The 21,277-nt window shown below is 35.2% G+C and overlaps 1 protein-coding gene across 11 annotated transcripts in view; it reads left to right on the forward strand.

Annotated features, from left to right (window-relative positions):
- Nucleotides 1-2,237: 2,237 nt before the first annotated feature.
- LOC127517634 (N-acetyllactosaminide beta-1,3-N-acetylglucosaminyltransferase 3-like) overlaps nucleotides 2,238-21,277 on the forward strand; it is a 133,653-nt gene continuing 114,613 nt past the window's right edge. For 5 of the 11 annotated variants that reach the window (XM_051903550.1, XM_051903551.1, XM_051903554.1 and 2 more), the window contains exons 1-10: nucleotides 2,238-2,370; nucleotides 5,627-5,992; nucleotides 7,169-7,288; nucleotides 7,693-7,818; nucleotides 8,660-8,831; nucleotides 9,781-9,996; nucleotides 14,305-14,423; nucleotides 16,556-16,695; nucleotides 16,895-17,039; nucleotides 18,881-18,991. In XM_051903550.1, the coding sequence (XP_051759510.1) occupies nucleotides 2,310-2,370; nucleotides 5,627-5,992; nucleotides 7,169-7,288; nucleotides 7,693-7,818; nucleotides 8,660-8,831; nucleotides 9,781-9,996; nucleotides 14,305-14,423; nucleotides 16,556-16,695; nucleotides 16,895-17,039; nucleotides 18,881-18,991 (1,576 nt within the window). In that variant the 5' untranslated portion in view covers nucleotides 2,238-2,309. Of the gene's footprint in view, nucleotides 2,371-5,626; nucleotides 5,993-7,168; nucleotides 7,289-7,692; nucleotides 7,819-8,659; nucleotides 8,832-9,780; nucleotides 9,997-14,304; nucleotides 14,424-16,555; nucleotides 16,696-16,894; nucleotides 17,040-18,880; nucleotides 18,992-19,907; nucleotides 20,002-20,103; nucleotides 20,259-20,722; nucleotides 20,791-21,277 lie in introns of those variants that run through there. The other 6 variants (XM_051903559.1, XM_051903558.1, XM_051903556.1 and 3 more) reach the window with 5 other exon arrangements.

The raw sequence follows: 21,277 nt of genomic DNA on the forward strand, positions 1-21,277 counted from the left end.
AGACAAGTAGTCTCAAGATTTTTTAGAGACATGGAGACTGCATGCGTCTTTTGTCATTCAGAAGAAGAATCCATAAAACACTTATTTTTTGAATGTGTATTTATCCAGTCGTTTTGGATTGATATTGAATATCTAATATTCAAATTCACAAAATTAAAGATTTTGGAGCATAAAATTGGTGATTAACTTAATAATTATGTATGGAAAATAAACAGAAATGGAATAATAATAAACCTAACATTATATTATTTAAAATTGAACTTAAGCATTATATTGAGGCCCTAAAAGATGCAAGAAATAAAAAAGCAAAACGGATGTATAGAATTTTTGAATCCTTTTCTTTTTGGAACATTCTGTAAGTTTTTTTCCCCAGTATAGTTTTTTTTCTCTCTCTCTCTCTTTCTTTTTCTTTTTTTTTCTGTTGTTTCCTTTGATGCTATTATGAATGTAATATATAATAGAGTACCTTAGAGATGACGTGTTTTTGTATGCAATACCCGGAAGCGAGTTAGCATTTTAGGACTTCCGGTTCCATCGCCCTCAAGTCTATGGGTTTTTTGAATGGGTTTTTGCTAAATCACCTGAAATAAGGTCTGTGGTTAACAAAGCCTCTAAATATTTTCACGTTTTGATCTATGACATAAAACACACCAGTTATAACCCACTTGTGATTTTTTAAACCTTTATTGTGTCTTAAAAACAGCGGTTGCTAACAAATTGCTAAAAGGGACTACTTCCTTTGGCAGGAACTTTTATCAGGCAATATATCTTCTGAGCCTATTCCCTTATACACAGATCAGTTAAGTATTAATGGTGTGAAAATTATAGATAAAAATAGATATAGATTCTTCTTCTGAATGACAAAAGCGTGGTACTCTCAGAAAATCAAGAAAACTAGATTTAAACAATAAGACTAAACGTGTTGAGCTATATAACAATAATTTGTTTTCTGTCTACAAATGAAACCAAACAGTTGTTCCCTTGTCTAATAAAACAAGTAATATATTAAAGCGTCTTTCCGTTTCCATGGTTTCTACGGAAACCGAGGGTAACACAGATATGACGCCACTGACAGGCGACTCCTCACAGGTCCTGTATCCTTGGTTAAAATCACGATTTTCTCATGATTTACAAATAGTTGGAAACATTTGGGATATTGTAAGTACTCAACTAAACAAAATATATAACAATGGCCTAGTGGTTTTTGGATATTTTACTGCAAAAATCTTACATATTGTGCCTTTAAGTGTAACCATAACCGGATATTGTCATTAACCCTTTCAATTACAAATGATATGCTAACTAGTTTGGATTTGGTAGTAACTTTAAAGTATTACCTACTGCAAAACAATATCATCACACTATTGCAATGCTCACCCACATATTTTGCTGTAACTGTGCTTATTTCCGTCATTAGTAGCAGTGGGTGCAATAGACAAGAAATGTACAATTTTCTACCATATTGCTGATAATGCTTCTTTAGTTGTTCGGCAACCCTGCAGCTTGAACCCCTGTAGGCAAACCACCCTTACACCATAAATGTATTTTTCCTACTATGGTAGTCAATGTGGTCAATCTTCCTTTGTGTTCAGCAGAACAAAGAAACTCATACAGTAGTTTACAACTACTTGAGAGTGAGTAAATGATTTTTTTGACAGAATTTTCATTTTTTGGTGAACTATCCCTTTAACCACCTGATTTAAGTTGATTTAATGGATGTATGAACTCAGTTCTTCACAAGCTAGAACAGAATGGTATTTAAATCTCTGGGGAAAACCAAGACATCACAGCAATAAACATTGCAATAAATGCAAAAACACAAAATAGACTAAATAGACTATATATATATATATATATATATATATATATATATATATATTTCTATGTGTTTTTAAAACAGAAATAAATATACTCTAAATTGTGCACTATGTATACATATAAATTATGAAGGGATTCCTATCAGAGTAACCAAAGCTGTAGTTCATCAGGTCCACACACAATTATTAACATGTTTCACAGATCTTTTGTCTTAATTTTTAATGGTGTATCTAATGTTTTATAATTTAAAAACAAACTAATTTCGTATTGTGAAATGTTTTATTTGAAATGTGACCTTTTTCTATGTGTTTTTAAAATATCTATTTGGTTTGATATTCTGTTATCTAATGCAATGATATTCATACATTAGTATCGTAAAACTTATTAGAGTCACTGGTTTTAACTTTTGGGGTGACTACATAATTCTGTAGTGCGGAAATGACGTCATTGCCTCGCGACAAGCGTGCACCTTAGAGGACGCTGAGTAAGGCATGGAACACCTTGGTGCATTACTACTGCTGTTGACTTGGGTGTCATGTTTTCCAACAGAAGGTAAGGGGAGGTTTGTACATCTGTGTGGACAGATGATAATAAATGCATGTGCCTAATGTGTCTGAATGCATCGCTACTGTTCACACTTTCCTATTGGACCTCACGGTGCACGCTTCGCTGTCACGCCATCTGATTGGATCGAACGCCGCATGAGGCTGTCAAACTGATGTTCCGAGTTTCCTCGCGCAATATAAAGATATACTCACTTACTATATTACTATCAAGCACGTGCACTTTTAACATACTAAAATACTATTACTGTATTGAATTTTGCATGTTATAAAGCATCGTTCAGCATGTCCTTGGTATTGTGTCAAAGTTGGTTCCACGTGCACGCGGGAGATAATAGACCACTGTGCTTGCAGTGGCGCTAGATGTGTTTGTGAACTCTTAATAATGTTGCGTATTAATTCTATCGTAAATATAAAATTAGTTAAATTGGGTTATTTTTATCTCGTTAAAGGACTTGGATAAAGGGCTGCCTGTCTATAAAAATACGTAATTCCATAACTTTTTTTATTACATAATATAATGGTTTGACTGGATTGGTATAGGTGCAGAATATGCAGTCAGGTCAAAGTCAAGGTGGTTGGTTTAGGTTTTTTTTGGCATCTCCATGTGGTCCTGTTCAGTATTGCAATTTGACTTGTCTAAAATGTAAACAAGCTCTTTGCTGTTGCACTGTACATAAACTATACACTGTGAAATCTGAAAAGTTTTTTTCTGTAATGTTTTTTTTCTTTTTTTTCCATGTGTGCTTTGTGCATAAATTTCTGAATTATATGGACTCCTTATATAAATTTGTTATTTGGTGTACTTTTGGAGTGTCCAAGTGGAAAGACCTACGTTTACCTTGAAAAAGGCTCTTGTGAGAATCACCCTTCAATCTGATGGTTTACTTTGCTGGATATAGTAAATGGTGTATGCTTAATTTCACGATAAGGGTGCTATTAATCACGATTATTATCAAGATATTAATAAATTAAAAAGTTTTTATGGGAGAAAACTGAACTGAATTTAAATGCCTGTTGTGTTTCCTATTATCATAAGGTGTAGGAAAGTCTCATAAAATAAATAATCCAAGCATCACAACAGTTGCAACAAACCTTTTAAGAAAAAAAAACAAAAAAAAAAACACCTTAGCAATAGTTAGTATATAACTTGAACTAATGGCTTTCATAACTTAAGCAGTTGGTTGCAACTGGGCTTAAGCATAAGATCTGTGCAAGGTTATTCTAACAAGAACATAAATCACAAGTCATAAAGAAAACAATGTTTTAGATTTTGCATTATATACAGGTGCTGGTCATATAATTAGAATATCGTAAAAAAGTTCATTTTTTTTATTGTAAATTATTTTAAAAAATGAAACTTTCATATATTCTAGATTCCCTACATGTAAAGTAAAACATTTCAAAAGGTTTTTTTTTTTTTTAAATTTGTTGATTAGAGTGTAGAGCTAATAAAAGTCCAAAATCCAGTATCTCAAAATATTAGAATATTTACATTTGAGTTTCATTAAATGACCATCCCTACAGTATAAATTCTGGGTATCTTTTGTTCTTTGAAACCACACTAATGGGGAAGACTGCTGACTTGGCAATGGTCAAGGAGACAATCAATGACACCCTCCACAAAGAGAGTAAGTCACAGAAGGTCATTACTGAATGGGGTGGCTGTTTACAGAGTGATGTATCAAAGCATATTAAATGCAAAGTTGACTGGAAGGAAGAAATTGGGTAGGCAAAGGTGCACAAGCAACAGGGATGACCGCAAGCTTGAGAATACTGTCAAGTAAAGCCGATTCAAACACTTGGGAGAGCTTCACAATGAGTAGAATGAAGCCGGAGTCAGCGCATCAAGAGTCACCACACTCAGACATCTTCAGGAAAAGGACTACCAAGCCACTTCTGAACCAGAGACAACGTCAGAAGCATCTTACCTGGGCTAAGGAGAAAAAGAACTGGACAGTGAACAGTGGTTGAAAGTCCTCTTTTCAGATAAAAGTAAATTTTGCATTTCATGTTGAAATCAGGGTCCCAGAGTCTGAAGGAAGACCGGAGAGGCACAGAATCCAAGCTGCTTGAAGTCTAGTGTGAAGTTTCTGAAGTCAATAATGATTTGGGGGGGCCGTGACGTCTGCTGGTGTTGGTCCATTGTGTTTTATCAAGTGCAAAGTCAATGCAGCCATCTTCCAGGAGATTTTGGAGCACTTTATGCTTCCATCTGCTGACAAGCTTTATGGAGATGCTAATTTCCTTTTCCAGCAGGACTTTAGCACCTGCCCACAGTGCAAAAACCACTTCCAAGTGGTTTGCTGACCATGATATTACTGTGCTTTATTGGCCAGCCAATATGCCTGACCTGAATCTATGGGATATTTTCAAGAGAAAGATGAGAAACAGTCGATCCAACAATATACAGATGATCTGAAGGCTCAATAGTGCCTCAGCAGTGCCACAGGCTGATCACTTCCATGCCACACTTCACTGATGCTGTAATTTGTGCTAGGAGCAAGTCATTTGCTGTAATATGTCCTGCCGATCAAGTATTGAGTGCACAAAAGAACATACTTTAAAGAACTTGAACTTTTCTGTTTTGCAAATCCATTTTTTGATTGATCTTAGGAAATATTCTAATATTTTGAAATACTGGATTTTGGACTTTCATGAGCTGTACGCTCTAATCATCAAAATTAAAAAAAAAACTTTTGAAATGTTTTACTTTACATGTAGGGAATCTAGAATATATGAAAGTTTCATTTTTTAAAATAATTTATAATAAAAAAACTTTTTGATGATATTCTAATTATATGACCAGCACCTGTACATGCAATAAAATATGGATTCAATTTTGAAATGACATTTTAGATTTTTCATTTTCAAACATTTTTCAGGTTCCCACATTAACGTTTTTTTTTTTTTTTTTTTTTTTTAATTAATTAGGAAAGCATAACAATAGCATAAAAAAATCTAAGCTTGTGCTTATCATTTATTATTTTATTTATTATTTTTGTCCAAATCAAAATTATGAACTGACTGTTTTTTCTTTATTTTTATATTATTGCCATGTTAAATGTTGTTTGGTAACTGACAATACAGCAAATTGCCAAAAGTGCAAAAAATGTCCCAGATTACCCTAATTCACCTACTTGCACAGTTTTACCAAATGTAGCCCAGTCAGATGCTATTAATGATACTCAAACTGTCCTTCAACACTTTCTTTCAGAACTAAAGAACAGTTTTTACTTTTGCAGGTTTTCCAAAGCACAGCATAGAGCAGTTTGTGTGTAATAACGGCAGACGTGTGCCTCTGAATCAGCGCTGTGATGGTGTGGACCACTGTGGCGATGGCAGCGATGAGATCTCCTGTTTGAATTGCACTAATGGCTCCTTCCACTGTGTGGCAGCAGCGCGCTGTGTTTCTGCCCGCAGCATTTGTGATGGAAAGCCTGACTGCTCAGATGGAGCAGATGAACAGTTAGACACATGCACATTGCTGTCTAAAGCACAGACGTGCGCTAGGTCAGAGTTCAGATGTGCTAATGGACACTGTGTGCCCAATTCATGGAGGTGTGACCACTCCTTTGACTGTGAAGATCATAGTGATGAGGAGAACTGTGGTAAGTTGCATTTTGTTATACACACACACACACACACACTATATTTCTAAAAGTATTGGGACACCCCTCCAAATCATTGAATTCAGGTGTTGCTTCTACAAACATTTGTGAAAGAAAGCTCCTCTCAGGAGCTCAGTGAATTCAAGCGTGGTACCGTGATAGGTTGCCACCTGTGCAATAAGTCCATTTGTGAAATTTCCTCACTACTAAATATTCCACGGTCAACTGTTAGTGGTATCATAACAAAGTGGAAGCAATTGGGAACAACAGCAACTCAGCCACGTAACATCACAGAGCGGGGTCAGCGCATGCTGAGGAGCACAGTGCGCAGAAGTCGGCAACTTTCTGTCAATAGCTACAGACCTCCAAACTTCGTGTGGCCTTCAGATTAGCTCAAGAACAGTGCATAGAGAGCTTCATGGAATGGGTTTCCATGGCCGAGAAGCTGCGTCCAAGCCTTACATCACCAAGTGCAATCCAAAGCGTCGGAGTGCTCAAGAAACATTTTTGTATTATTATCAATGTTGAAAACAGTTGTGCTGCTCAATATTTTTGTGGAACGTGTGATGCATTTTTTTTTCCAGGATTCTTTGAGGAAGTTCAATTTATTTGAAATAGAAACCTTAGGTAACATTATAAATGTTTTTGCTATCACCTTTCATCAATTTATATATTATAATAGCAGTAAAGCTGAAATAAAATAAATTATGAATATTAGTTGAAAATCTAAATGAAAATTAGAAACGTTGCCTTGACAATAAACTGAAATAAGTTTAAGTTGAAGCACTAAAATAAAATATATAGATATAATAAAATATATAATAAAATAAAGAAATAATGAATTAAATACAAAAAACTAAAGTAAAACTAAAACAAAAATAACCTAAATAGCAATATTTCTTTTAAAAAACCTAAAATGTCAAAAGCACATGAAGAAATCCCTAACGATTAACCAAAAATCGACGTGAAAACGAATTCAAAATTAATAATTAATATTATTAATAAAACTAAAAAAACCTAAAATACTTGCTTCTTGCTGAATAAAAGTGTTAAAATCGACTATTATGATACCCTATGTTATGTAGACTAGTACGAAAAGTGCTTTATGAAAGAAGCTTATTTTTTATTAATGTTTTATAATTCACTGTTTGTCATTTTATTTCTGTCTTTGTGTAGATCACAACGAATGTGAGCTTGATAACGGCGGCTGTTCTCACATATGTATTGATCTGCCATTTGGCTTCATGTGTGACTGTCCCAGTGGAATGAGGCTGGTCCAGGACACACACTGTGAGGGTGAGAAATAAGTCACAAGGGTTAACTGGAGAAATGACATAATGTGATCCAGTGTATACAGTGTTGCTGTAGAAACGCCATTGTAGAAAGTGATTGTGCACTTTTTTTTCCCATGAGCAATAGTGTCCAGAATATGGTAGATAGAGACTTAAAACAAGTATTACACAACAGCTTATGTGCTCTAAACATGCCCTGTGAGGTGAACTACTGTGTAAGTTTTAATGCAGGAAAATTTACTGATTACACTTTTAACTAAACATATAAAATTAGCTTATGCTATTAATCCTTCTCTTTTTGGTTATGCCAATAATCATGGTTGATTTCAAAATTTACAAAAGGTTTATCTTTTAAAAGACTATTAATAGGTTTAACTTTTCACGCAATTATTAACTTTTCACTTTTAGATGTGGACCACTGTCTTGATTCAGATGTGTGTGATCAAATTTGCGTCCATTCCAATGGATCTCTTGCATGTGAATGTCAGGATGGGTATGAACTGACCACCGGGACCGGACGGTGCAAAGCTACAGGTGAGAGGAAGATTTAAATGTAATTGTCCTGTAAAGACAGTCAAGATTGCAGATCTCTAATATTTTGTATGTGTATTTTAAGTAAGTGATAATTTTATATTATTTATGGTTACACTTTATTTTAAAGCGTCCTGGTTATAGTGTAATTATACAATTAAGTACTGACTAATATTAATTAACAACATGTACTTACTATAGGGTTTGGTTTAGGGTCAGATGCTTGTAGTTATGCATAATTTACTGTTATTACTATAGCGATTACATTAACGTATAACAAGGACACTATAAAATAAAGTGTTACCTTATTTATTACCATTCCAAAGTTTGGGGTCAGTAAGATTTTTTTTTATTATTATTATTCAGCAAGGATGCATTAAATTAATCAAAAGTGACTTTAAAGAGTTAAATAATGTTCTAAAAAATTTCTATTCAAATTCAGTTCTATTACTACAATACAATATTGCTACTTTTACTGTAATTTTGATCAAATAATTGCAGCCTTGGTGAGCATAAGAGACTTCTTTTAAAAACATTTAAAAATCTCAAAATTACTTATTAATATTATGAATTGGCTTATATGTTTATATTTTCTGTTTTCATTTTCATTTTTGGTATGTGCTTTTGTAATTTTTATTATTTAACTGTAATTTTATTCAGTTTTTGTCATTTTATTTTGTTTCAGTTAATTGCCAAGGCAGCATTTCTGTTTTTAATATAGATTTTAAAATTCTAGTAATCAAATATGTATATTTTATTTTTAATTACAGCTTCATTTCAGTTAATAATTTTTAATAGTTTTAGTTAACAGCACTGATTTGAATGAGGGGTTGGTCTTGTACAGGTGTTGTTGCTCATGTGGTGGTCAGCACTCAAGAGGGTGTTCAGTGGATGGACCTCAGCGGCTCTGAGCAAAGAAACATCACGTATAAAAGAGTCTCGCCAGGACCTGTTACAGCACTTAATGCAAATAACACGCTATACTTGACCAGTCTTGAGAATGACGTCATCTACAGGTGCAGAACCATTTTGATTAAACAGAAAATTATACTCAAATTAAAGGCGCAATATGTAATATTTTTGGATGTTATAGATTTTTGTTGACTTTTGTGCTTACATTATCCCAAAAGTTTCCAAGAATGTTTAAATCCAGAGAAATAAGCAATTTTAACCAGGACACAAACAGTGTCCGTGCGTCGCCTATCAATGACATCATATCCGCGTTACCCTCGATGTCCGGTTTTATTTTGTAGAAATCATGGAAACACCAAAGACACTTTAATATATTATGTTTTATTACACAGGTGAGCAACTATTTGGGTATGTTAATCGACAGAAAACTAATCATGTTATATAGCTCAACACAGTAAGTCTTATTGTTTAAATTTCGTTTTCTTGATTTACCGCGAGTACCATGTTTTACCATGACTAATATCAATCTAGCTTACTGCAGTGTGCATTAAGTATCTCATAGCAGCCGCTGAGCGAACGCAGAGTAGCACTCTAACAACTTTCAACACGCAATGTATCTAATATGATAAAGCAGCGCTGTGTTACCCCACATAGGCTTGTCCAGAAGAAGCGCTCGTCTGTGGCATAATAAAAGCTTGTCTCTTATTAGCAATCGCTCCAGCGGCCTCGTTCCACTCCAACGGCTTTCAGCCACACCCTGCTTCATACTACAGTAATGTAAATAAGTCTTTAATACATTAGCTCATCCATGAATATGATTTCTGCTCGAGTCTCGTTGGATTCTTTTCCACCGGCTGTAGACACAAAGACAACTCCTCCCATGATTCCGCGAAATCAAGACGTCATCAAGCTATGCCTTTGTTTTGAATATGCGACCTCAAACGGCGTAAAATTACATATTGTGCCTTTAATATGCTTTAAAATGGCAACTTTTACCTAGAATTCTATTCCAACACAAAACACACAATTTAAGCCAGTTTATGTCTATTTCAGAATGTCTTTAGACTCCAGTGATCATAGACCAGCTGTGTTGTTAAAGGCCTCCATTGGCATTCAGGGATTGGCGGTAGACTGGATCCATGAGCTTCTGTACTGGGTCAGCACCAGTACTCATGCTTTACACGTGGCCTCTCTGAATGGCTCCAAACAGAGGCAGCTCGTCTCTGGACTCTCCAGACCTACTGCAGTTGCTGTCCAGCCACTGCTAGGGTAAAATATTGTCGTCTTCTTCTCTTTAAATCACACACCCCTGGTTTCACAGACAGGGATTAGATTAAACAAAGAGTAGGCCTTAGTTAAATTAGGACATTTAAGTAGCTTTTATAAATGAGCCTTTGAAAAAATATTACTGGTGTGCATCTTGAGACAAAACAATCGCACTGACATATTTTAAGATATGTCAGTGCAAGTTGCTTTCAGTTAAGATAGCTCAAACATGCATTTTGAGGGGCTGTTTACACGACACCGTTTTCAACTAAAAACGAAAAAACTTTTTATGTGTTTTGGCTGTTCATTTACACGACAACGGCGTTTTGGTGGCCTGAAATCACAAACTTTTCAAAGTGCAAGTTTTTGAAAGCGATACCGTTGTTATTTATCTCCGTGTAAACTGAGAATGCGAATCTGTGAAAACTGTGACGTCATGCACATGCGTATTACGTGTTTAGTCTATCCACCTTATTTTTCTACGTGTTTTCAGTAAATGTGCGAGACTTACGATGAAATAACGAGAAGAATATCAAAGTGCAGTACACTGTAAAAATAAGGTGGATAGGCAAGTATGTTTGGCGCGAGTGCTCTGTAAAAGAATGCGTATGCGCATGCGTGTAGTCTTTCTTTACAAATTGACGTCGCCAACTGCTTGTCTGGCATGCGTTATACAGCGTTTTTAGTCATTTTCGCGGATCTGTGTGAACGGGGATAGTTTTAAAAATGTTGTCATCTGTACAAAGAAACTTTTTGGTTTTTAGTACATCGTTGTCGTGTAAAAGTACCCTTAGCCTTGTCCGTGTAACCAGGCAATAGTCACATAAATGTGAAGGACAGGACTTTGTTCAATTTATTGGAATTTGATTAACATGTTGAATGAATATTATATTTTTTGCTATTTTTCCTTAAATGTCATTTAAGAGGTAGAAAATATTATTATTATTATTAATAGCAACTAATCAAAATATTATACTTACACAAGTTATATAATTATAATATACACTGTAATATAATGTCATTGTGATGAAATGTGGACAATACCATTTATTCAGGAAAGAAATGGTCAATATTGATTTCATGTTCTCTTTAAAAGGATTACTCTGATCATTTACTCACCTTCATGTCACCTCAGATGTAGTATATCACATTCTTTCTTCCTGGTTATCCTCTTACACAAACAGTGTAACAGGATAACCAGGAAGAGGCAGAGGAGTGTTTAAGGAATAAAACAAAGGCAAAAACAAGAACAACGTAACAGCCATCTGAAAATCACAGATCTAACAATCAACATTGAGGTTAACATACACAAGACCGGATAACAAATGAATGTGAGTGCTGGGTTTATCTGCTGTCCTTAATCAACGACAGGTGCAGATCATAAGGGTGAACATGATTTAGTAGAACATGTTTCTGGATCAACATCCTTGATACTAAGTTTAGGCTTACAACAAGGGTTAGGGGCTTCTACACCATTCTTATTCACCAATCATTTCCCTCTGATTTTAGGGGATAATTTATGGATAGGGTTAGGTTTAGAGTAGAGCTGCACTATTAATTGTTAAAAGGTCACAATCTGGATTCAAGCACTCACGCGATCTTATTCCTAAATGGCAGCGATTCTCCTGTGTGTATTAAACATTCAAATCTGTGTTCGCATGGCTGCTGACCCAGAGAAAGCAGTTATCATGTATAGATACGAAACAGCTTCATGTCTTTTCAACATCACAGTATGGTTATTTATGTTACAAGTATTCAGGTTATCACAGAAGTACTGGAATAAAAGTTTACAGTTCAGATATAAAAACTGATGTCTACAGTAGCGATCAAAATAGAGCAAATCACCAGTTTTGAAAGTAACTCGGTGCTTCAAATCACTATTGCATCATTACATCGTTACACCAGTAGGTGGCGACAAGTGATTGTTAAAGATGTATTTGTCAATCATTCATTCAAGAGATATTATCAAAAAAGCTGATTCACACAGAAATGAAACAAAGTATTTATGAGTGAATTATTGAATAATACATTTAAACTGATTTTAAATAATAAAATAATTAATTCAAATTGATGAAACATTAAGTTGACTACAGCAATTATTGTTTTGTCAGAACCTCTAGTAAATTACTGGCTATTTTGTTTAGTTGTCTGTTCAGAATCATGGGAAAAATAGTGATCTCTATTTGAAACAAACAAAAATCTTGATTCTCAATTTATCCAGAATCGTGCAGCTCTAGTTTAAGGGTAGAGATAGGGTTAAGGACAGGCATGTTGTGAAATTAGTGCAAGAAGTAATGTTGACCGTCACTTCGAACAACGATTTTTTTTTATTTATTTTTTTAATTTTTTTTATACATATTTACATACATACACATATATATACACACACACACACATATATATATATATATATATATATATATATATACACACAGTCTACAGTGATAAAAAAGAAAGACAAAATTAATGGCCTTGCTATTTCACAAAATCTTAAATGTATTAAATAATTTTTGTTTGTACTCTCCATAATAGTAACTATATAATTCTTAAATTCCTTAAGCACCACAGAAAAAAGAGGTTTCTAATTGCAAAATTTACACCAATGAATATGAAATTTACAAGTATAATCACAAGATTAATAACGTATGCCTCATTCTCCATCCCTGATAGCAGACCAGTGTTGCCAAGTCCGCGGTTTTCCCGCAGAATTGGGCTTCTTTTACACTGTTGTCTATTTGATGTCAGCAGGATGTATTAGTGTTTGCAATATGTTTCTAGGGCCACGTTCACACAGCAGCAGAATACGGTTGTCAGTCCTGTATTTGAGTCCTTAATACGTTCACACACAGTACGGTTATGTACAGGAGTGACAACCGCATTCTATAACCGAACTCACACCCGTAAGGCCACGTTCACACTGTCAGTTTTTGGGATTGACAACCGCATTTACTTACAGGTGTGAGTCTTGAAATGTCTCGTTCACACAGCAACTTACAGTACACTGTCTGTATGAACATGCAACGAGAGTCAAGCCCTTATTCTCTTACTAGTAACCATAATGACAGTGACCAGCGTAATATTAAAGATGGCGACGTCCATAAAACTGAAAAGTATTATCACTTTTGACATGACAAGAGACTAACTGAACCGCGAGTTCATCCATCAAAACTTAATTAACCAACAGCAGCATGTAAACACGCGCTGGCCGGAGGCTTTAAGTGTTGCACACGTGTGTCACGTCTTTGAGACGTCTCGCGCATGACACGGCATTTGAATTTGGAAAAGAAACACAAAACTGACGGGAGCCACTCCGGTGGAGAACAGTGACTGGATCTAACACCTTAAGATGACGCACAGCTCATATCTCTGTTGCTGTAAGTTACCAAAAGCAAAACCACACACAAAACACTGGCTCTCTCGCACTGTATGACTTGACATACAACTAGTTGTCCAGTCCTGTTCCGTTCACACAGCGCGAATATTCCGAGAATGCGGTTGTGAGTCCTGAAAATTTACAGGTGTGAGTTCGGTTATAGAATGCGGTTGTCACTCCCGTAAATAACTGTAATGTGTGTGAACGTAACCGTATTAAGGATTCAAATACAGGACTGACAACCGTATTCTGCTGCTGTGTGAACGTGGCGTTTCCAGTCAGATGTTAAATAAACATTTAGAAAACGTTGTTAATGATATAGAATATGTAACTGCTTTTCTATGATGTTTATCAGATGTTTGTACACAGATGTTTTCCAGACTAAGCACTCTTTAGCAGACATCTTAGAGATGTACCTGTTCTATCTGGGATACTTTTATCATAACGTAAGAAACCAAGTATAACATGTTCATACAGGAAAGGGAAACTACACAGTTTGTCATTTATACATTTAGAAACCTTGGCTGGTGTGGGTCGATGTTGCTGTGACCTGTTCTGTTGCTTGTTCTTCTCTTTATCAGACACCTTGTCTTATTTTGTAACTGTTGTAATACCTTTTAAATGTCATTTTATATGCAGGAAAATTTCATTTAAAAAAAACTTGGTAATAAATTTAGAAACTTCCCACAATAACCTCTTTGCATAATGACAGTGCAAGAAAATATGAGGCACAAGGAAATACACTGGAGCTTCTTTAACAGGGATAATTAACATAGCAATTATTCAAAGCAGTTTACACTTTTGTAAATGAAAGCAAAGACCTGCGGCAATGGATATCAATCCAATCCAAGTATCTCTTGAAGGTTGGATAATGTTTGAATGAATTTATTAAGTTTGTCTGAATAAGTTTAAGTTCTAAACCTGTTTTTTTCCACTAGGTATCTGTTCTGGGCAGACAGTGGGGAGTCTCCCAGAATTGAGCGTGCGAGTTTGGATGGGACAAGCAGAATAGCATTGATAACTTCATCCATACGTTACCCTGTCGCAATCTCCCTAGGTTAGACTTCTCAGTAACACTTTACGAAGAGGTCCCATTTATTGATGTATGTTAATACATTAACTTAAATGAACTAACAATGAGAAGTACATTTGTTACAGTAGTTATTCATTTTTGGTTGTTACTTAAATATAAATACAAGAGTTCATTGTTAGCTTATTTCAGCCCATGTCCATTAAATAATGTTAATTGATACAAATTTTGATTTAAATAATTTTATTTCATCACTTTATATAAAATTATTGAACTCAAGCTAATCCATGAATCATCCAAGTTGAACAAATAAGGGCTAGAAAACAAGATAAGAGTTAGATTAAAGATTAATAGTTTCATCATGTTGGTCAAGTTTGGTCTTTTAGCAAAAGGGTACAAGTTAATAAACCGCTTTTCTACCGTCGGGCCAAATGGTTCTTAGAATGGTAAGGAACGGTTCCAGTTGTGTTTCCACTTGACTTGAGCCTGGTACAGTCGGGCACGGTTGTCTAACCGCGCTAAATCGTGCTGGTAGAATTCGTGAAGTGACGTCGCCACTCAGGATTGGTCACTTGTCTGTTGCCTGGCTAACGTACCAATGTCTCTGCTAAGCGCTCTATTTGAGCGACGTAAACACAAATTAATAATAAAATTTAAAATAAATATCTAATCATCCTCCATAACGCGGTCGTTATTTACGTCTCATAATCATCAGTAAACGTTGCGTTACCAAGACAATGACTGACGCTTTTGTATAGAGTGTATGCACGTGACGTCACCGTTATGAATACGGTTCCGCCCACTGAGTGGCAAAAGACTGAGTGGCAGCATTGGTTTTCAGAGTGAATGCCGCAAAAAACACACAAAACACATCCAAAACGGGAAAGAGATTTCCGACTGACTGTACAAATAGCTTTGACACAAAAACTGAGCTATATTTTTACAGACTGCTCAAAACTACAGAAAAAAGAAGCAAATAGGTCACTGCAATTCACAGAAACAGCTGGACTCCAGGCAAAAAAACATGTTTTGCAGTTATCATTTTGTGTCAAAATGTTGGATTTTGGGGTAAAATCATACCCTATATATTGTATTGTTATATATTGTGTTGACAACTCATCAATTAAATATTTACCATCTTATATTCTGCATAATTGGGTGTTTTTAAATAAACACTGACAAAAACTATACAAGTTTTAGGGCTGGACGATATGACAAAATATATAACACTGATATAAGTGATCACTCCGATTTAGACTTATCTATATTGTATTTATATAAAGCCTTCACAGTCAGATTTGCTTTATGTATTTCCCCGGCGTCGAAATCAGGCACATATAAATGTCAGGAAACACGATTCCTGGCTGCATGTCAATATCCATGGATTAGGTTTCTTTGACATGTCATAAGGAACACTTTCGAGCCCAACCTTTAGTGTAATCGTTTGTTTTACTTACGTTTTCGCAGTTTCCCTTATTAAATCCAGTCATGAAGCAGGTTCTTTTGCCACTCAGTCCAGCTGAGGGAGCGCGTTCCGGTGGGAAAGTGACGTCTATGCATACCCTCTATAGACTCTTTTCACATTTCCGGGTTTCTCAGAAGCGGAAGTCGTCATAGTTGGGTAAAATTCGGTGAATGAGAGAATACATTAAATATATTTTTTGTGTTTCCATTTGCTCAAATAGCAAAAGGAAAAACTCCACAACAGTGCATTCACAACTTTCAAAAACAGGAAAAAAATAGAGAGCGATTGATAACGACAGTCAGAAGAGAGAAAGATGTCATTTTTACCGTCACTCCCATCCCGTTCCCATTAGGAACACCCTCACAGCAGCATTAACTAGTTTTTTATAATTTGATGCAAAGGTAAATATAATACTAAGTATAGTGTTATAAATGTACATACATTTTTTAAAAATTAAAATATAAAAAACTTCGCAGGATTTACAATATTGATGACCGTTAAAACGCATAATCTCAGTCTGTGAAAAGGGTCTAATACATTACAAAGAGTGGCCATTATCAGCCCCACAGTGGAAAATGAAACCGTAACCATACCGGCTGGCTCTAATCGGCACGGAAAGGAACGGTTACGCTATGAGAACCATTCGGCCCAACGGTGGAAAAGCGGGTGATATAATTTGTCTTTGCTTTTCAAGATATCCCCCGTGGTCTGCTGTACTGGGCTGACTCAGGCCTGCGCACTGTATCAAGGGTTGCATTTGATGGACAACATAGAAAAACAGTTGTAGAGTCCAACGGTTATCTGGATCAACCATTTGGACTGGCCGTATTTGAGGTATGTTACATAACAATGCATGAATGACCACTGTTGATTTTTATAACGGTAACAAAACACACCTGTGACCCTCTATATCCATATTCACATATTACGCATTTTTATTGTTTTATGGAAATATTAATAATATATATGTTATAAATATGTAATGGGATTGATAATGGAGTAGTACTGAATTTTCAATGAATGTCCCCTGCAGAGTCGAGTGTACTGGAGTGACCAGTTGACCAACTCTATCTGTAGTGCAGACAAGCACAACGGCAATGTTCTCCAGGTGTCTCAAAGACTCGGTTCTGTTTCACCAGCTGGTCTGGTCATCCTTCAGCCTCTGTTACAGCCTGCAGGTAGACAAAAATCTTTACACTATTAAGTGGCGGTCACACTGCACTTTTAGTTCCATTGACTTCCATTCATACACAAAGTTTAGCTTTTCGCTGCGCTCAAAAGTTCTAGTTTGGTGAACTCTGACCGGCGAATTCGCATTACATAAAGACGTGTGACCAGTAGAATTAGTAGATTGTCAATTTTTACATTTTGAATGTATTATTATTTATGTGTTGAATTCATGTTTATAAAAAAGATGCTGCAGAGCGTGACATCGTATCACGACCGTTACAGTGTCTGAAGAAATTTTGCGTGCTCAAAGTCTAGTTTGACCGTGGCTTTAGTGGCCAAAAGTGATGTCTGGCCTAGGAAAATTTATTCTGTACCACCTGACTGCTGCAGATTAATTTCAGCATTGATAGTGTTGACATAGAAACGCATAAATCCGAGTCTGAGGACATGAACAGCTCCGGGTAGAATGTCACGGGATGAAATCTCGTAATTACGGTTACGACATGGTGTAAACGCAGCATAAGCTCATTGTTTTAGTTAAAGCTCATTAGGACCGAATCCGAATGCAATGTTTGGACGAAAAGTTTTTGGGTCGTGATACTTCCACAGAAGATATGTAGCCTACATTTTTAATATTTAGACCACTTCTATTATTGATTGCTATCAGGATGTGAAGAGAGTTTCAACCAGTTTAACAAAAAGTGTTAATAAAACAAAGTGCCTTCCCTACATTTAAAGATTTTGTAAGCATATTGTGTAGTTGTGCTTGGAGTCAGTTGTTTTATATGTGATAATGCAATGAAACATGCCAAATTGTGCAGACATAGTTTTTGGCCAGGCTGTCATATAAAGATTTTATGAACATATGTGAAAAAGAGAGAACCAGCAAAATATTAATAACTTATTATGCTATAGTATTAAATGTATGCTTTTTCCTGCATTTTTTTTTTTTTTTTGCATATAAAATAAATCCTGTAGCCTTTTTTGCCAAAAAATGTTTTCAGATAAATACCTTAATCTAGTGTAGCGTTTTGTTATACATACATACATACAAAAATAAGATTTAATTTGTTAACATTAGTTAACATGAGCTAATAAACAATACTTGTACAGCATTTATTAATCTTAGTTAATGTTAATTTCAACATTTAATAATACATTTTTAAGATCAAAAGTTCTGTTATCATCAGTTAATGCACTGTGAACTAAAATGAACTTAACCTATTTTTATTAACTAACATTAACAAAGTATAAAATGCTGCAAAAATGTATTGCTCATTGTTAGCTCATGTTAGTTGATGCATTAACTAACAAATGAGACCTTATTGTAAAGTGTTACACTGCTGGTAATAAGTTTGAACAAACTTATCTGAATTTATGTTTTCCATTATCTTAAAAACGTCAACGTGAAATGTGTTTTGCACATAGAAAATGTGTGCTTTTGGAACATTTTTGTGTGAATCCCATGCAATTTAAGATGTTTTAGTCAATGACATCCATGCTTGTTTTTTCTTTGTTGTGTGTGTTATATACAGGTATGTATGTGTGTGTGTATATATATATATATATATATATATATATATATATATATATATATATATATATATATATATATATATAAATATGTATATATATATGTATATATGACACACACTACTATATTTGATGTCATTAAAATAAATATGAAGTAATTAAACTTCATGATGAGTAGGCTATGAACTTAGTAAGCATGATTCATAACTTTATTTACTACAAATTCAAAAGAATTTGTGGTTAATTAGATACAAAACCAAAACGTGGTTTGATGTGTTTGTACTTTGTACCTGTGTGTTTGTGCATGCAACTTTAGGTCATGGTGCATGCAGTATTTCTGGAGAGGTTTGTTTGTCAGTCTGCATCACAGATCTCTTCTCTGAAAAACCACAATTCATTTGCTCTGGTCCACAAGACTCTAACTTTGGTAAGTGAGTATTTGTGACTGTGTACATTTGTGGTTTAACAAAATATTCTCAGGTTCTTAGTTACTGGCTGATATACAATTTACTGTTCAGTAAGCACCTGCTATGTCAATCACGATGTTCTGGTAACATTTAGTGTTGTAGTTGCCACACGTGGCCTTTTATTAGTAAGCCCAAAGAGTCTGTTGGCTTGAAACATTACGTTTCGTTGGTGCTGTGAATCTTCACATGAGGTTTTAAAAAAGTGAAAGATACTTTCCAATATGCTGCATTTATTGTGGCTTCACACTTTTGCTCTGAATACCACTTCTGCTTGTTTGGTTTTTTTTAAAACCATGTGCTCATTTAGTTTTGCACAAGCCTTGTTATGCTTTAGACTACTGACCTGTTTTTGCTTCAGGACCCAGATTTTAAAAATTGACTTGTGTAATACTGAATGTATTAATATTACAATGAAATGCATGGATCTGATAAAATACTCAATGGTTAACATGATGTGGGCTGAAAAGGAAACTAGATCATCTTGCTTACTAATTGTTTCCAAATGGTTTCATGTGCTTGGCAAGGAAGGGTGTAGACATAGCATGTTTGTTCACACTCTTTTACTTTTTTTACTTGTTTTACTTACTTGTTTTGTCAAGTCAGTTTTATTTAGTGCTTTTCACAATACACATTTTTTCAAATGAGCTTTACAGACATCCATGATGATAATGTTTATAATACCTAAATGCCTTATTGACCACATTTAGCAGTTCAGATTTTGCAGCCAGGTGGCAAATTCATTGGTGGCTTTCATTCATTTGTGGCAACTTCATTTGAGTTTGATTGAACTTCATTTGATTCATTTGAGTTTGATTCAGTGTCAAGAACATAAATGGGAAGCATTTCTTCCTCTTAGTTTTCTTCCCTTGCTTTTAGTTTTACTTTGCATTTTCAGACAAAGATCCATTGCGTTCAGAAACAAGAAGTCTACTTCCTGATTCACCATTTCCATGGATTCTGTCTTTGAGCGGTTGGTGTAACTTCTCTTTTGCAACCATAATGCATTCATGATTTTGAGAAATATCTGGACTGATGTTTCCTTGATCATTTTGATTTGTTCTTGGTCTGTTAGTCATCATCAGTTTGCTGTTGGTGGGGGTGGTGCTATGGCGGCAGCGGTCTGAATTTTGTGCTCCTCGTTCTCTTTCTCTTCTTGGAGATGCGACTCTTAAAGAATCCCAGGATCCTCTTCTGTTATCCAAGCTACCTGTGGTACATGAGCATAAAGTAAGAGCCACAGTTTTATAGACTTAGAACAGAAACAATTGTGCAATCATTCATTCAAAACAGAATGACCATAAATGAAATCAATTATTAGCTAACGGGTTAGTTCAACCAGTAATAAAAATTCTGTTATTAATTACTCACACTCATGCTGTTCCAAACCCGTAAGACCTTCGTTCATCTTTGGAACACAAATTAAGATATTTTTGATGAAATCTGAGAGCTTCATAACTTTAAGGTTGAACCACTGTAGTCACATGGACTATTTTAACGGTGTCTTTACTACCTTTCTGGGCCTTGAAAGTGGTAATAACGTTGCAGTCTATAGGGAGGTCAGAAAGCTCTCGAATTTCATCAAAAATATCTTAATTTGTGTTCCGAAGATGAACGAAGGTCTTACGATTTTGGAACATGAGGGTGAGTAATTAATGAATTTTGTGCTCCTCGTTCTCTTTCTCTTCTTGGAGATGCGACTCTTAAAGAATCCCAGGATCCTCTTCTGTTATCCAAGCTACCTGTGGTACATGAGCATAAAGTAAGAGCCACAGTTTTATAGACTTAGAACAGAAACAATTGTGCAATCATTCATTCAAAACAGAATGACCATAAATGAAATCAATTATTAGCTAACGGGTTAGTTCAACCAGTAATAAAAATTCTGTTATTAATTACTCACACTCATGCTGTTCCAAACCCGTAAGACCTTCGTTCATCTTTGGAACACAAATTAAGATATTTTTGATGAAATCTGAGAGCTTCATAACTTTAAGGTTGAACCACTGTAGTCACATGGACTATTTTAACGGTGTCTTTACTACCTTTCTGGGCCTTAAAAGTGGTAATAACGTTGCAGTCTATAGGGAGGTCAGAAAGCTCTCGAATTTCATCAAAAATATCTTAATTTGTGTTCCGAAGTTGAACGAAGGTCTTACGATTTTGGAACATGAGGGTGAGTAATTAATGACAGAAATTTCATTTTTGGGTGAACTAACCCTTTAAATTAAAATGAATGTGTTTCAATT

Source organism: Ctenopharyngodon idella, chromosome 8 (genome assembly GCF_019924925.1).
Source record: "Ctenopharyngodon idella isolate HZGC_01 chromosome 8, HZGC01, whole genome shotgun sequence".
Taxonomy (NCBI): domain Eukaryota; kingdom Metazoa; phylum Chordata; class Actinopteri; order Cypriniformes; family Xenocyprididae; genus Ctenopharyngodon; species Ctenopharyngodon idella.